General features: G+C 45.3%; 1 protein-coding gene across 6 annotated transcripts in view; it reads left to right on the forward strand.

Annotated features, from left to right (window-relative positions):
- Nucleotides 1-15,562, forward strand: part of COL26A1 (collagen type XXVI alpha 1 chain) — a 177,729-nt gene that overhangs the window by 20,175 nt on the left and 141,992 nt on the right. For all 6 annotated transcript variants that reach the window (XM_063402450.1, XM_063402449.1, XM_063402454.1 and 3 more), the window contains exon 2: nucleotides 13,441-13,563. In XM_063402450.1, the coding sequence (XP_063258520.1) occupies nucleotides 13,441-13,563 (123 nt within the window). The remainder of the gene's footprint in view (nucleotides 1-13,440; nucleotides 13,564-15,562) is intronic.

Consider the following 15,562-nt stretch of genomic DNA (forward strand, 5'->3'; position numbering starts at 1 on the left):
GTTTTCAAAGTAGCTTCTGCAAATGTCTGTGGAATTTTGCTGAAGGTAAACTTTCAGCTCCCAGGTACCGTTTGGAGAAGTTGCTGCATAACTGCTAGGAAGGTTAGGGTGAAGCTGTGTATATCTACAGTGGCTGGGAAGAAGGAGAAGAAAAGTGGGAATGTGGAAATTATAGGAACCATCTCAGCTTGTGTCTTGAACTGAATGCAGCTAGAAACAGGGTTGATGTGTGTAGGACATTTCAGCTGGAGTCCTGGCTGAGCCTGGGAGTCATCTTGTGCTGCCTGTGTCTGGGTGATGGATTGGCTCTCAGCATCCCTGTGGAAGCAAGGTTGGCTTTGCAGGGCCAACCATGAGCTCTGAGGTGTGGGGGTGGTTTTGTTGTTGTTGTTTGGTTGGACTTTTTTAACCAACCAGCCCAAAAAACCACCACAAAGACCGACACCAAACCCCATACAAGTATCTGACTGGAATCAAACACTTCCCATGACCTTGTGGCTCAGATGTTGCCAGTAACAGCTGGATAAGTGAACAGGCTGTTCCCATGGACATACCTCCAACAAGGGGAACCAGTTGCAGAGTTGTTCTGTCACTCTGTGCTCTGAGGTTCTACCAACCTTTTTGATTTGTGAATGAGAGTGGTTTCAAGTGAAACTCAAACCATTTCTTTTCTGCTGTGATGTGAGTCTGTCACAGCCATTTGATGTGATGTTCAGCACTGCAGTGTTCAGATATCCCTCTATACCTCCTTAGAAATGGCTCAAGCTAGTGCTGTGGCCATGGCAGCTGCTGGTTTTGCTTCCAAGGTGGCTCAATCTGGCTCTATCCTTTGCATGGAAAAATTTCTTCAAACTGTAGTGAGAGGTGTACAGGACAACTCTCATGTATGTTTATATGAGGGAGGAAAAACCACAAACAAGTTTGAGTTGTTGTTGTGTGAAGGCTGTTTGTGTACATACTTAGTGCAATAATAAACACAGATTGTTGCTGTGTGTCACTCACAGGTTTGCTGGTTTGCCCTCAGCCAGTAAAGCAACAGTAAGATGTTCTTCCCAAAAGGTACCAGAAATACAGAATAACTATCACCTATGGATAAAATTTAGGTCATAACTGCTTGTTTTAATCAAACTTTTATCTTGCATGCTATTTGTGCCACTCTTCATTCTCTGATGGAAGAAGTGTGTGGAAACAGAAGAGGAGGGGAAAAAAAGATAATTTCTCTTTAATGGTTTTGCCTTGAATTTGCCCCAAGCTTTTGTCAGTATTGTGTGTTCAATGTATTCAGTGTCAGCCACTCCTTTGCACACAGACCAAGACTCTCTCACCAGTAACTCCAGACATTCCCACTCGCAGCAGAAAGATGAGGGATGCCTGCTAAAGCATTTGCTTTAGGACTTTGGTTCACTTGTGGGCATCAGTTTGCACTCTCACCAATTTGTGGTTAAAATGCTTTATGTTGTGGAGTTTGCACTTTGCTGTGGTGGAGCAGTTAGGTTGCCTTGTCCTTTTTGCATTGGCAGGCAACTTTTAACTTAAACCACGACCAAAGAAACCCTGCAAACCCCCATGTAGTGGAGTTTGCTGTACAGTTCTGCACTGAACAGGGCAGGAATTTTTCTGACCAAATGCCTGTATCTCCCCTTCAGACCTCCTGCTGTCCCCTCTCTTGCTCAGTGCTGCTCTCTCCCCATCCGGTTTCCCACGTGTGTACTCGGGAATGTTTCAGTGTTATCATTCCTAAGGAATCTACTGTGCATGCACAGGCTACGGAGGGGTTTTTCTTCAGCTGTTATTACTTGGCCAAATCAAACCCATTTTCCACCTGGATACCGAAATGTAGATCTCCTCCCTTCCAAACAGAGGCTTCCAAAGCACTGAGGCACTGAAGCAGTTTCGTAGATTACTCAAGAATTTTTTAATAATAGAGAAAGGTGTTAGTGTTTCCATTCACAAGAGAAAGGCTTTCTTTTGTAAGCTCTTTTTATTCCTAATGAACAAACTGGGTTGCAGCAGGGTTTAAAAGGAGAATACAAATAATTGTGCTTGGCTAGAAATGAGGAAGCAACTGCTTCCAGAACCAGTGAAAGCTTAGGAAGTTGTGTTAAAAGCAGAACAAACCTTTTACACTGAAAATAGTTAGGTAGAGCACTTAGTTTCTTGGTGTCTTTTTACAATCTGACTGTAGACATATCAAAGTGCCGTGGGTTCTGTGTGATGAAAACACACACCATCTGCTGAAGAGTGAGTTTAAAACTTGGTGAGGCGACACTGGCAGGGGTTTGGGACTCCTGTGTGCAAAGAGCTGAGCTACAGCAAACGCTGTGGAGTTACTTCTTCTGGCATTGGATGGGTGCAGTCAGGAGAGGGTAAGAGTGGGAGTCTGGAGGAAGGGGGAAAGGAGGCTGCTGGTACAGGAGATTGTTGTGCCTGGAACTGCCCCATCCAAGCCATGCTATAGTTTCAGGGAGGTTTCAGTGAGGCCTCCTAGTGCAGAGGAGGCTCTGTGGAAGGGTTGGTCATTGGCAACCAGGAGGTGTTTTAGAGCAATTCACTTCATTTACATGGGCACTGGGAAAGACTGGCTTGAGAGGGAGGCAAGGAGGAGAAAGATGTGATAAACCATAACCAGCCATGGATGTGGACATCTATTTGTAAAGGCCATTGCTAGTTTGCTGCACTAATGGTGGTTTTTAAGAGTTTTAGCCTGTGCAAGTTGTTAGAACTATTGATACATCCTCCTGCCTTAGCTCTGCTTCTGATCTTGCTCTCAATATGCCCTTGGATCAAAACCGGCTGTTGTAAAGGGCAAACTCAGCTCTCTGATGACAGAACAGATCTCAGTTCTGATGTTCCTACTTCCCTACACATGAAACTCCCATGGGTGTGACTGGAACAATAGGATTATTTTCCAAATTATTTTTTATTGTAGTAACGCCCAGGACAGCCTTGTGCCAGACATGGCAGACATGGAATAAAAAGGTTTCAATTTAAATAGCAAATTAACACACAGGCTTTGGGGTTTGTTTTTCAGGCTGATTAACACTTTGAATACCCAGGCAGAAAGGTTTTCCAGGGCTTTGTTTTCACTGAACTGGGTCTTATGTGGCTCATCCTGGGCTGGGGGTAACAGCCTGATTTATCTACTGCACACAACACAGCCTGGTGTTCAGATGACCTGGCACATAGGCAGAGCAGAAAAGTGCTTTGCTCTTGAGGTGCTATGTGTTAGTGGGGTACAGCTGTCCCCAAAAGAATCTTCCTGGAGCACCAGCTGGAGTCTTGTCTCAAAACTGGTGCAAATGCTGGCTCAGGGGTACCTGAGCTTCAGCTGCCTCACTGAACACAAGTGGCTAATCTGAGAAATCTAAAAGGAAGAAAGAAATTTTTGGTCTCGAAGCAAAATAAGAAGATGAATTTGTCTAGGCTGGCCTGTTGTTTCTAATCACCTCCTCCAGCATAGGAAACATTAGAGAACTGTAGGGTTTTCTTGCACTTGAGGAAGGGCTGTTCCCTTGGTGCTTTCAGTGGGCTTGCTGTTGTTGTTCAGGCTCTTTGGCCTGAACCAGGAGTGATGTGTAGCACAGCTGAGCCTGCTCCAGCTTTGCTCTGGAAGAGTGATTCCATGCCTTTGGTCATGAATCCTGTTCCCAACAGTGATGGGCAAACACACAGTAGGTCACCACTTAGAAATGGCTGCTGTGGAGTCCCTTGTACGCCAGAGCCCAAATTCCTTTACAAGTTGCTGACCAAACTGAAGACTCAGACTGAAAAAATTGTAATGTGCCACAGGAAGGGAGAAGTGGGCAGGTGGAAGAAGTGTTGCTAGAAGAATTGTGGGTTCAGTTTACCTGACACAGCTGTTTGTGCAGGGATTTCCAGTTGCATCCTAAGACCTGTTACTTTGAAGCTGATACTTTATTCTGGTTTTTGATACCTTTTGGGGCTCACTGCTCTGACAGTTGAAAAATATAAGGAAAACACATCTGTATTGCCCTAAAGAGGAAGCAATGTCTGCAGGATCTCTTTCAATACATAGTTTTTTTCTTTCTAGCTATCAAAAGGATGTACCTGTCTCCAACTGCTCAGCTCCAGGAAAAACCCAAAACATGCATATTACATGAGCAGATTAACGTCATGCAATAGTAGGAAGTTTGATTGTGCCATCCTATTTTTTTTTTGATACACTCAACACTGTCCTTTTGACATTGCCTTTTGTTCTTGCTGTAGTTTGTGGTTTTTGGTGCCAGTATACTGTTAATGAAAAACACTGCTTCATTTAGGCCAAGTGCCTGTGTTCCTGTCATGCATGTGGCATTCATTGCTGCTGCTAAGTGCTGGGAGTTTGGCACCAGAGGGTTGAATGGGAGGCACAAAGATGTTCTGTTGTCTGTACAGAGCTCTGTAAGCAAAAAAACAAAACAAATTTGGGAGCAGGCCCTGTCCAATCCCTGCAGATTGGCTGGGGATGCAGATACAGTCTCTGTTGGGCAAAGGGTGGGATTTAAGGAGATGCTGAAACCAGCAGGAGCCTGATTTGTCCTTTCTGGAGGACTGAATTGTGAAAAGTTTTGTTACAAGGGGAATTAAAGACATGCATGGGCACTGCTTTGTGGATGGTGGAGGAGCAGCTGTAGCCACAACAGGAGCAGTAGTAAAGCACAGGATGCTCTGACAGGCTCAGTGACTCCTTATACTGCTTTTCTTAATGCTTTCCTTTCTGCAAAGGTTTTGAGGACAAGCAAGTGTGTGGCAGTGCCCTGTTCTTCTACTTAAAATTCGCACTCTATCTCTTGCTAAATCAAATTGAGAGTTTAATTCTGAATGAATTTTTGTAAATTCAGATGTACTGACTTTGACCAAAGTTAGTCTGGTGCTCTTAATGAGGATCAGGGTCACTGTCCTCAGTGTGCCAGCTCAGTTCTAGTTTAGACCCTCAGAGGAGGACACAGACAAGTACCAAATGCAGACTTTGACCACAAGGATCTGTTTCAGACAAATAGTTGCTGTGCCAATTCCCAGCTCTCTAGTTTCAATCAAGGTCTTAAGGAATTGTTTTTTCCTGTGATCTCACTCCTCTTTTCAAGGTCAGGCTTTTTAGGAATGAACAAACCAGTTCCATGGATGTATTCACAGTATGGAGGTGTTAGACCTATCTACAAGCACATTATCCAGCTGTGCAAAAATGTTTAGACTCAGGTTCTTCTTTTGAAAGGCTCTAATTCAAGCAGCTTTTAATGTTGCAAAAATGATATACTTGGTTGTAATTGTGCATGATTTCCACGCTGCATGGATATCAAATGCCAAATTCCATCAAGTCAGTCTAATTTAACAAAGACAGATTCCATGGATATTTTTGTACATTTCCTCTTTCCTCCCTCTGTGAACACTGGAAACTACTGTCGTCTCATTGATTGTGATAAGCTCATGGGAGGGAGCAGCAAAACATTTCAGTGTGTAAAAGAATGTCTGTAAAAGCAAAGAACTTCAAAGGGGTGAAGCCCCCTTTTATTTCTGAGCGCTCAGTCATGGACTAACTTCTTTCATTTCCATGCTGAAGGTAATTATGGCTCAGGACAACCATATTTATGGTTTGATTCAATTGGAACATGTCACTGGCAAACTGAGAGGAGATGGGTACTGGATATAAATCAGGGGGACTTTATGCTGGAGGAATATTCCTTGTGCCTTCCCAGCCCTCTGCCCTTGTGCACACACAAACGGGTACACAGAGGGGGATGGTTTGAATGTGATCAGTTTGGTTCTGATACTACCTGCCTGATCAAGGCTTAAATCTTCATCTGCCTCTATTCTATCCTCTATTAATATCAGTGCTGATGCTCCACAAGTGGATCAAGGGTGTGTAATAGGTGAGTGTTCTTATCTTCAGAGCCACTGCTGCAGGAGCTGCAGCAGCTGGCAGGTGCCCAGTGAATAAGTTTGGAAGTTAAAAGAGAAGAGGAATGTTCTCATGGCTGAAAGGAGCTGAATGTGGCTCTGGGGAGCTGGATCCCCTCCTTGTCTCTGAAGAAGAGTTGCACACATGGTCTGTAGTATTTAGCTATGCTGCTTCTAGGTGTTTAATAATTCCAGTAGGGAGAGGTTTTCCCTTAGCCCCTGTAACTTCAGTGGCTGCAGGAGGATAAGGTAAAATCTTGTGCAGATTCCTATGGATTGAAGAAAGTTCAGCCCTCGAGGTAGTGCTTTTTGGAGAGTCATCCCTTCATAAAACAAAGCAAGGAAAACACAGTTAAATGTGCTTAGCTGCAGAACTTGTTGAAGACTCAAGCTGTTGTGCAGATTGAACTGTATTTTCCTCCTAAGGTAAAGATTCCTCTAGCACTAAACTCCCTCCAGCAGGCTCTGATAATCCACTTTGTGTGGGAAAACTTAAGGCTGTTGTTGGCAAGTAAATATTTGAAGTGCACTAAGCACAGAACATATTACCCCCCTGGGGAAGGGTTATGCTATTGGGAGGTTCCTAGATAAATTGTCCCATCTTACTCTGCTAGCCAGAACTTATTTTAATGGCCACTTTGTTCAGACTCTTATTGTGGGGGTGGAGTGGTGGTGTGTGCAGAGAGACTGGAGTTCCTTCCAGTCTTTGTCTGACCAGCAGAGCGGAGTGGGAGACCTGGAACTTGTCTCACTCTTGTTCGTGCCTCTGGCTCTCTGCTGCTTCAAATGGCTGCTGCTGTCTGGCTTCAGAAACACCAGCATCCTTCCAGTTTTATTCCTTTCCCCAAATGAATGGGCTGTTACAGAGATTTTTCTCCCTTTTTTGCAGGAGTCAGGGTAACCTCTGTTGGTGACTATGAAGTGCTCAGTGGGAGTAAGGCATGTGTAAAACATCAATATTGACAACAAGATTACTGTGCCTTGTCATGGCTTCTGACTTGAGGCCTCTTAAAACTTGGTGATGGAGGAGCAGAATGATGGAGGAGCCGGGTGAACTGAACCCTGCCATCATGAGCTTGTGTACAGGCAGCCCCTGGCCCCTGCCAGGTGGCCTTTTGTGGATCCCTTAGCAATGGTCCATCTATGTACAGTCCTGAATCAATCCATCAACGCTGAACATTCCAATATTAAGGAGACTGCTGGTTACAATTGAATTTTGTAGCTGGCTCTTTGCTGGATAATGAGCTGGATGACAGCCTTGATCCTAAAACCTAGTTACCTGGGGAGAGCATGAACACAGCCAAGAACAGGGGAAACTTAAGCCCAACTTGGCTTTTATCTGAGCTTTCCAGTAACATGTGATGGGATTGTTTCCTCTTTAGCCAGGTCACAGCAGTAAAGAGTAATCTGGTCACAGCCAACTGAATTAGCTGGTAAACTTGATCCTGATGAGAGTCAAAGCACATTCAGGGAGGTGTGTATTTGTGAATAAGAAAGGAATAATGTAGTTTTATAGAGCTGGGTGGTTCAAGAAGAGATACCCCAGAGAGCCTGGCAGCCTTTGAAACTTGATTTCTTGGCATGTAGGGGGCAACTTCTGCTCCTGGCCTCAAGGGAATATATAAATAACTAACCCCTCCTAATGCTAGGCTCCAGCACACAGTGTATGGATTGCTGTTCTGGCAGAGCAAATGGGATGCTGTACTATTTACACAGAGAAAAGGGCACAGTTTGCTTTCATTGAGACAGAACAGCAACTTTTTCCCAGTGAAAGTCAGTGACCTTCTGATTTTATTGAAATTCCTCTCTAGGATTGCAGGGAAATTGATAGCTCCAGTGAAAAATGTTATGAGGAAACTTGGGGAAATCTACCTAGCTATCAAAACACTCCTACTGTTTTCTGTGCCCTAAATGTTGATCTCTGCTAAGTATAACATACAGTGTGTTATCCTTATGGAAACAAAAAGATAATTCAGTGCAGTTGTTTACACAGGACAAAGCTTTAGGGCAAATCACAAGCATCAGAAATGCCAGCCTTACTGAGTGACTTCTGTGATATTTATTGAGAGTGGGGAGGGTCAGTTTATGCCCAAACACATGGAGCAGGTGCTGATGGAACTATCCTGCATATTAAGTGTTCTCCCACTCCCATAAAGAATTCACTTCCTTCTGGCTTGACCAGTTAACTGTCTACCAAACCCACACCAAATCTCCATTTTACTCAGCTCTACAACAACACAAATGGCTTTGTGCAGAGCCCAGCTGAGGGATTGTTTCTGCTGGAAGCAGTTTTGAGCTGGTGGGAGTGTGGTGTGCTCGGAGGCCACGGATTTTGGGAGCTGGAGCTTCAGCCCAGTGAGAGCATCAGCCCGCAGGTCTGTGCGGGAGGTGGTGCCTGCTGCAGGACTGTCCCTAGCAGGGCATGGCAGCCCTGGATTAGTGTGTGGTGCTGAGCTGTCACCCCTCTGAAAGAGGTGATTAGGCAAGAATGCAGCCACTTCCATTTGTGAGCTGCACAATCCCGATTCACTGGCGCTCGCTGAGTCCTGATCTGTTCAGGCCGCTGGTTCTGACACTGCTCAGGTTGTGATCCCTGCTCCAGTGAAATGGAGCCAGCCAACAGCCAGGTGGCTTTTCTCTTGTGAACCACCTGGAACCTCCTCCAGGGACCCTCAGGATGCAGAGAAGCTTGGAAAAAGTGAGCAGTTTGGACTGGGAAAGAGGCAAACACTGCTTTTGGGGATGGCTCTGTGTGTTTGGTGTGAGTGCTTCTAAACATTCACAGGGGATGGATGGATGGATGGATGGATGGAGAGATCTCTTATGAACCCCATGGGTTTAGGGAACAATACTGTGCAAATCCCAATGGTGAGAAGTGAGGGAAGATGGAGTTTCCTGTCAATGTCTTCCCATCCATGAAATGATAGCTCTAACTATGCCATCCAGGAATTAAACTTCTATATGTGAGTGTGTGGCTCTTCTGGAACGTACAGTATTTTAGCTTAGTTATATGTTACCTTACATGTCTCCACCCTCTGCAGTCCCTTTTCTCTCTCACTGTTAGATGTAAAACCATCCAGAATCTCCAGGGGTAAACTGTGAGTCCAAATAAGCTTCTCCTGAGGGTTCAGGAGGTTCACAAAGTCAGTAGGGTGCAGGTATGGCTTTGTCTCTGGTGTCTGCCTATGCAAGCAAACTGCACCTCCAGCTGTCTGTGCAAGCCTGGATGCCCTGTGAGATCCTCTCAGGCTGTTGCCCTTGTGCTCTGGAAGGTGAGGATTGCTTGTGTCCTCCAGTGTCCAGGTGCCTGAAGCCATCTCTGCTTTTGCTGGGTCAGCAGAGGGCAGGCACCGCTCAGCACTTAAAGAGGGGTCTCTTTAAGCTCCAAGCAGGAGTTTGCTGAGTATCTCCAAATGGAACAAACTGTTGATTTTGTTATTCCATGTAGCCTGAAGGGTCCACACTAACATCCTGAACCTACACTGTGAATATGATCAGATATTGCTGGCATCAACACCCCTGTTCCCTCTGGAAAAACACATTGTCAGCTGGGATCAAGACGTGAGATCTCGGTCTGTAGCCCCAGAAGGAAACTGTCTAAATCAGCAGCTTGCTGGCCTTGATCTACAGATCCTCTCTTGTCTGTGAAAGTCTTCCAAGAATTAAATAGGGTGTGAGAGGAGGGGATGTTTCTTTGGAAACAGCTGGAGGAAATGGACCAAGTGAAACTCCTCTCTCTGAGCAAGGACCAGTTCCATGGGATGCGGCAGAACATCATGCTAAATATGCTGGTGATGAGCATGCATGAGATCCTAAAGGAGCTGCTGTTTGGATCATTTTGTTTGCTTGGTTGGAGTATTCTTTTTGAATAAGCAGCAATATATTCTCTGCCATCCTGGATGCATGCCAGCAAAAGTCCTAAACCTTCCTTCCTAGCATCTGTGTATAATATAAAGGGTCATTTATAATCTCTGTAAGCCATGATGGGGCCTTTCGTCACGTTGTCTGAAGGCTGCTTGCATTCTGGAGGCTGTTCTTGCTGACTTTTGGCTTGCAAAGAGAAGTCTTGGGATGGTTTTGTCTGTCTGTCTTCTTTCTGTTGTAATCACTGTGCTATTTTATCTGCAGTGAGTTCCAAGCTGTATGTCCTAGCGCATCCTTGACCAGCTCTGTTCCTGTTTGTCTCACCTGCCTGTGTGCCACAGTAAAAAACCCTAAAAGTTGTATTTGGAGGAAAATTATGCTATTTATGGGAAGCCAAGAGTGTGATGTTCCTTTCACTCCTGGCTGTGGGTACCTTTGTAACCAAACTCTGTCTTCTGTTGGTAAAGACAGAAATTGGGGAAATCTGTGTTTGCATTTGATCAGCTGTCTTTGGGGGTCAGCCTTTTTATTTTTTTTTAATGCCCACACTGGTGTTTCCCCTTTAGAGATGAGATGATAAGCATGGTGCTTTATCACTGTCACTGCTCCCTCTGTGCTCCTGCTCAGGAAGGTGAAAGGTTGTCCCTGGATGTGAGTGAAGGATCTGTTACCCTGCCATGAGCTGTCAGTCCTGTTCAGCCTGGCAAACCCAGGTGATGGCCTCAGGCAAGGAAAGCAATGCATGGGGAGCCCCGGGGAAGCCTCTCACTTCCTGCAGTGATTGATTCCTTTTGTAGCAGCTCCCAGAGCAGGTCATGTGAGGAAATGAACCTGGGAAGGTGTTGGGTTTGTCTCACCCCACTGTGCTGTGTGGGATGGGAGCAGCCTTTATCTTCAACTGCTGCCCAAGGCTCTCTCACGAGGCTGTAACAAATTCTGTTCAGCTCCTCTCTCTTCCATGAAAGGCTGAAATTACAACCTGATTGCCAAAATCCTTGGACTTGCAAGGGGATGTGTCTACCTGCTCTACGTGGTCCTTAGAATAAGCTGTTAAAAATGTGAGACCTACTCAGATAACAGCAGTTTGGGGCTTTTTTGGAAAGAAAATCTGTGCATTGCAGCAGCACGCACTGAATAGAAGGCCTGGGAATATCTGAATAGATTCAGCCTTGTGTGTAGCTTAGAATACTCAACCTTTCTTGCAGTTTTTGAGGTAGGCAGCCTGCACAGTGCTACCTCCAGAGTCACACATGATGAAGTGCCAGACTCCCAAACTGGTTGAAAATAATCCTTGAAGAAGCAAGATGACATTACATTTGTGTCTATGCAAGGGAAGTTTAAAGAGGATAATGATTAGTTTCCATTCTCTCCTTAGGAGTTGCAATTTTGAGGTGCCATTGTCCACTAACAAGAGCAGATTGGCTGCCAGATTCCCTCTGGCAGTTCTAGAGTCTGCCCTTATCACCTGCCTTTCTCTTCTGGGGTGTGTGGTGGTGTTTGCCTTCCTTCCCCTCATTTCCCTTCAAGAATATGAAGCTGTCTAATTTCAGCATCAGATATGAAGGGTTTTTTCAGAGAGCAGTTGATTTTTATTTGATGAGCTGTCTCCTAAGCCCAGCAAAATCAATATCAGTGTGAAATGATCAGTGTAGGATAATCCATGTACCCTGTAAGCAGCACTTCTGCCCAGCTGACTACTGGCAAATGAAAACTGTGTTTTTACCAAGTAGAAAAAAGGCCTAAGAATTTTCCTCTGCAAGAAAATAGAAAAACAACTTTAAGCTTAAACTGTAACATACTAACTCGAGGTGATTGGGTAGTACTAACCATAATATGGTAATGTTAGTAGTTATGATAGGCTGTAGGTAATGGTAAAAGTATTGCAAGATGTTGTTTGGTTGCTATGTATTAAGATGCTCAGCAAAGAAAGATACACAATGCATTGTAACCAGAACTCACTGGGCTTCAGGCTTGCCTTTAGGCTGTGGCTGGCAGCTTTAGGCTGGGCTCTGTATACCCATGACCCACGACTGCTGTAACATCACCTCTGCAATAAACAGCATTTTGAAGAGCTGCTTGTTATCCCACATCTCTCATATCAGGCTCTTACAGTCAGTAGAGACATTTGAGTGCCCCATCCCTATTTTTACACCACAAACCCCTGACAAATCTGACATAGGTGGTTCTGTAGGGCCTCCCTGCCCACCTGGGCTCACCTCAGGGGTGCCCACAGGCCACACTCCCTGGTGAGGAGCCACAGGGGGGTTTCTGGTGAGCACGAGCAGCGTGTCAGGGAAAGCTGCACGGCTGAGCCTTGTCCCTGCTGCTGGGCTGGTGGCACTGGGCACGGAGCCAGCCCTCCCTGGGTGTCCCAGTGTCCCTGGCTGGCTGTAGCCAGAGGGTCAGCGAGCAGCCCTCTGGCCCCATGTGGTGCTGGCATGTGTGCCTCCTATTCATGGAAATGGGAGCCATCCAGAGAGCAGGGATTCCTGTGGAGATGGGAGGGGAACAGGCAACAAATGCTGCAAATGGCGTGTTCTGGGGAAATCAGACTGACAGAGGAGGTGGTTTAGGGAAGGAGAAGGGGATGTGCAGGTGTGTTTCTACTTCGATTTTTGATGTGCAAGGTTGGGGAGTCACTGTGGTGCTTGAAGGGATCAGCTCTACTGAGGGCTCTTGCTTTAAGGTAGATGAGGAGCCAGACTCTGGCTCTGGCTCAGCAGGGAATGCTTACACAAACACAGGGTGTGTTTTGGAGCACAAGCTGGTGTCTCCATGTCCCACAGTGACCCCAGGTCAGTAGGAAAGTGACTCTCAAACCTGTTAACCACAGGTTGTACAAAAGCATCACAAAGCATTCCACACCCAAATGTTCACAAAAACGTGAACCAGTATTTGGCAAAGATGAGCAATGCTTGCAAGGAGGAAGTGAAAGTATCCTTTTTTGTTCCCCCTCAAGCATATCACTGGAACCAAAAACCTTTTTTTTTTTCCCAGAGAAGGTCCCTGAAGAGTGTCTAGGTCTGAATTCCCTGTGCTGACACTGCAATTCCTTCTGTTCCATACACCTTGCAGTGAGGGGTCTGTCTCTCTCTTGAGACAGTGTGAGGCACTCGTCCCTCCCTCCCCTGTGTTTTCCCTTGCCCATTTTTAGGCAGTAACCTCAGCAGGACAAGGACAGGACTTGTTCAGCACCCAGCTTGTTTGAGCCCTGCTGACAGAGAACTCCACCACACCAAAAGGCAGGATTTTCCAGCTCTGCTGTTGTTCGGAATGGTGGGAGGCTGGGGAATGATACCATAACAAGCAGGATGGAATTAAGACCAGTACAATGGGAACTGACTATCAGGAGATTTGGAACACTTCTGTTTTTTTTCTCAAGCCCTATTGTTTCTGATAAGTCACAGAACTAAATTATGCACTGTAAAACTCTGGCCTCTGACAACCAAGCAAGATCCATCACTGGATCTGTGGTTCAGGTTGGCAGGAGCTGGGAATCTTTCTGCAGCTCGTGGCAGGAGAGGGTGGGGTGAGAAGTGAAGACTGCAAGTTAGCCTGGCTATGCCTGGCAGAACAACCACCTCACCCCCAGAGTCTTGGTCTGTTTTCCCTGCAGTCTGGTGTGTGTTGGTTCACTGGTTGTCCCCCTGGGGCTCCCTAACGTGTCCTTTCTCTCTGCAGGCACTGGTGTCACTACACGGTCACAAGGACAGTCTCCTGCCAGGTGCAGAACGGGTCAGAAACGGTGATCCAGAGGGTTTATCAGAGCTGCCGCTGGCCAGGACCTTGTGCCAACTTAGTGAGGTAAAAACCTTCATGTCTCCTGTCACCCAAATCTTCCTGCCCTTCCCCTTTGGCGGGGTGGCTGGTGAGGGCTGAGATCAGAGGGTGGGATGGGATGTCCTGCTTTGGGTGCCCTGACTGAGGAATGCCACTGCTGATAACTGCAGGGCAGTCCCAGGTGAAGGTAAGTGTAGCATTGTTTCCAATTTTAGGAGCTCTCTAAACACAGACAGGGTCTAATTTAGAAAGGAGACATTGTTTATTCTGTGCAAAGTGGAGGTTCCCACAATCAAACACACAGAGGGGTAAAATATTACCTCTTTTATACAGGAAATTTTACATAAACCCACCTGTCTAATAGACATTCTCCCCTACCTAATGCCTATTTATTGGGTGATATAATATATAATCTTACACAAGATGCTTGAAACATAAAGTTTGTGAGAATACACAAGACAGAGAGTGAAACAGACTTAATTAACATAGCTGGTTTGATAACCAAGATGCCATGGCAGGAACAAACAGAGTTTTGAAGATTACAGAAGGTGGGATTAAACCTGCTTACGGGAAGAGAGGAGATTTAATCAAACTTCTGCAAGCAAAGGATGCTGTAAAATGTATGAGCTGTCTGTATGATCTTTAACCTGATTATTGCAGTGAAAAATTATTAACCTTCCTTAAATGGTATATAAGCTTTTGGAAAGTCTGAGTAAAATGGAATTCTGATCACTGAATCAGTCTTCCTTTCTCTCTATAAATTGTCAATAATAGTTCTTTTTTCTCATTAAGCAACTTCTATTGTAGAAGTTATGTGACAACATCAGTTACATTTACAAAAGGGAAGAAAATTCAGCCTGGGGACAGATAGTTCAATATAAAGACATCAGTATTAGGACAAGTTACGTGAAGCAGTTTAGCTCAGGCTGTAGTGCCAGTTTGTGCTGCCACACAGGAGGCTGCTGCTGGTCAGGCATGAAAGCAGATAAAAGCTCAGTGTGACTGGGCAGGTGAGCAGGGCTGCTGGATCAATGGTTCTGTGTGACTCGTTGGTATCAAGGCCCTGTACTCAGGGCTGTAGTGGTGACATTGGTCACATGCACTGGAAAGCTGTGAGCAAATCCCTTACAGGCAATGAGGGGTAAAGGTAATGTGCCCTGTATCTTTCAGAGTGGAATTTCTTTAGACTTCCTGGATTTCAGTACCCTTTAAAGACACATCAAAACAGAATGTCCTCTCCTCAGACAAGAAATAAAGCTTAAAAACAGCTACAGTATCAAAAACTTGCCATGAGCCTGCCCTAAGTTTGCCTTATGATCATTTATAGTCTTGGAACCTATGTGTAAGAAGGAAAAAAAAAGTGTGAAATAGCTGTCCCCAGCCACCACCTTTCAGTAAAATGTCTTTGCATTGTTGTGCTTTGCCTTCTCTGAAAGGCATTCTCAGAGCAGAACAGTGTTACCCACCCATCTGGGAACTGGGGCAAAAAAGCCATTGTGCTCTAAATTTGCACCTAGCTTCTAAAACAATTTCCCAAGTAGACAAGCCAGAACTTAGCTCACAGAGCTCGGTCATTTTATTGTTATTGTTACCAATTCACCCCCAGGGCACTGGTGGAGGTCCTCCTGTAGTTGATAACCTGGCCAGAAGGTGACTGCAGGCTGAGATTCACCTCCTGTTCTTGTGACACCTCATCTAGAATTCACATCTTGCATGGGGCTGTTCCCATTGTTGGTTCTCCAGTTTCCACTTGGCCAGTGGTCAGTCTCAGTTTTTTCACTTGTAATATATCTGCTTTGGTGTCTCTTTGGTCTTTATGCAAGGCTGTGGTTGAAACACTTCATATTTTACACTGTCATGGCCAAACTTCTGTTGAAGCTTTTTATTTTCCCAGACTTTTACACACATAATTGTCTTTAGAAACTTGTGAGCTTTCACCTTGTCTCCTGAACTTGCCAAAAATCTTACTTATTTTTCATTGTTAACACAACTGGAATGTCATAAGAACCAAACATTTGATCAT

The sequence above is a fragment of the Prinia subflava genome, chromosome 8, assembly GCF_021018805.1.
Source record: "Prinia subflava isolate CZ2003 ecotype Zambia chromosome 8, Cam_Psub_1.2, whole genome shotgun sequence".
NCBI classification, from domain to species: Eukaryota; Metazoa; Chordata; class Aves; order Passeriformes; family Cisticolidae; genus Prinia; species Prinia subflava.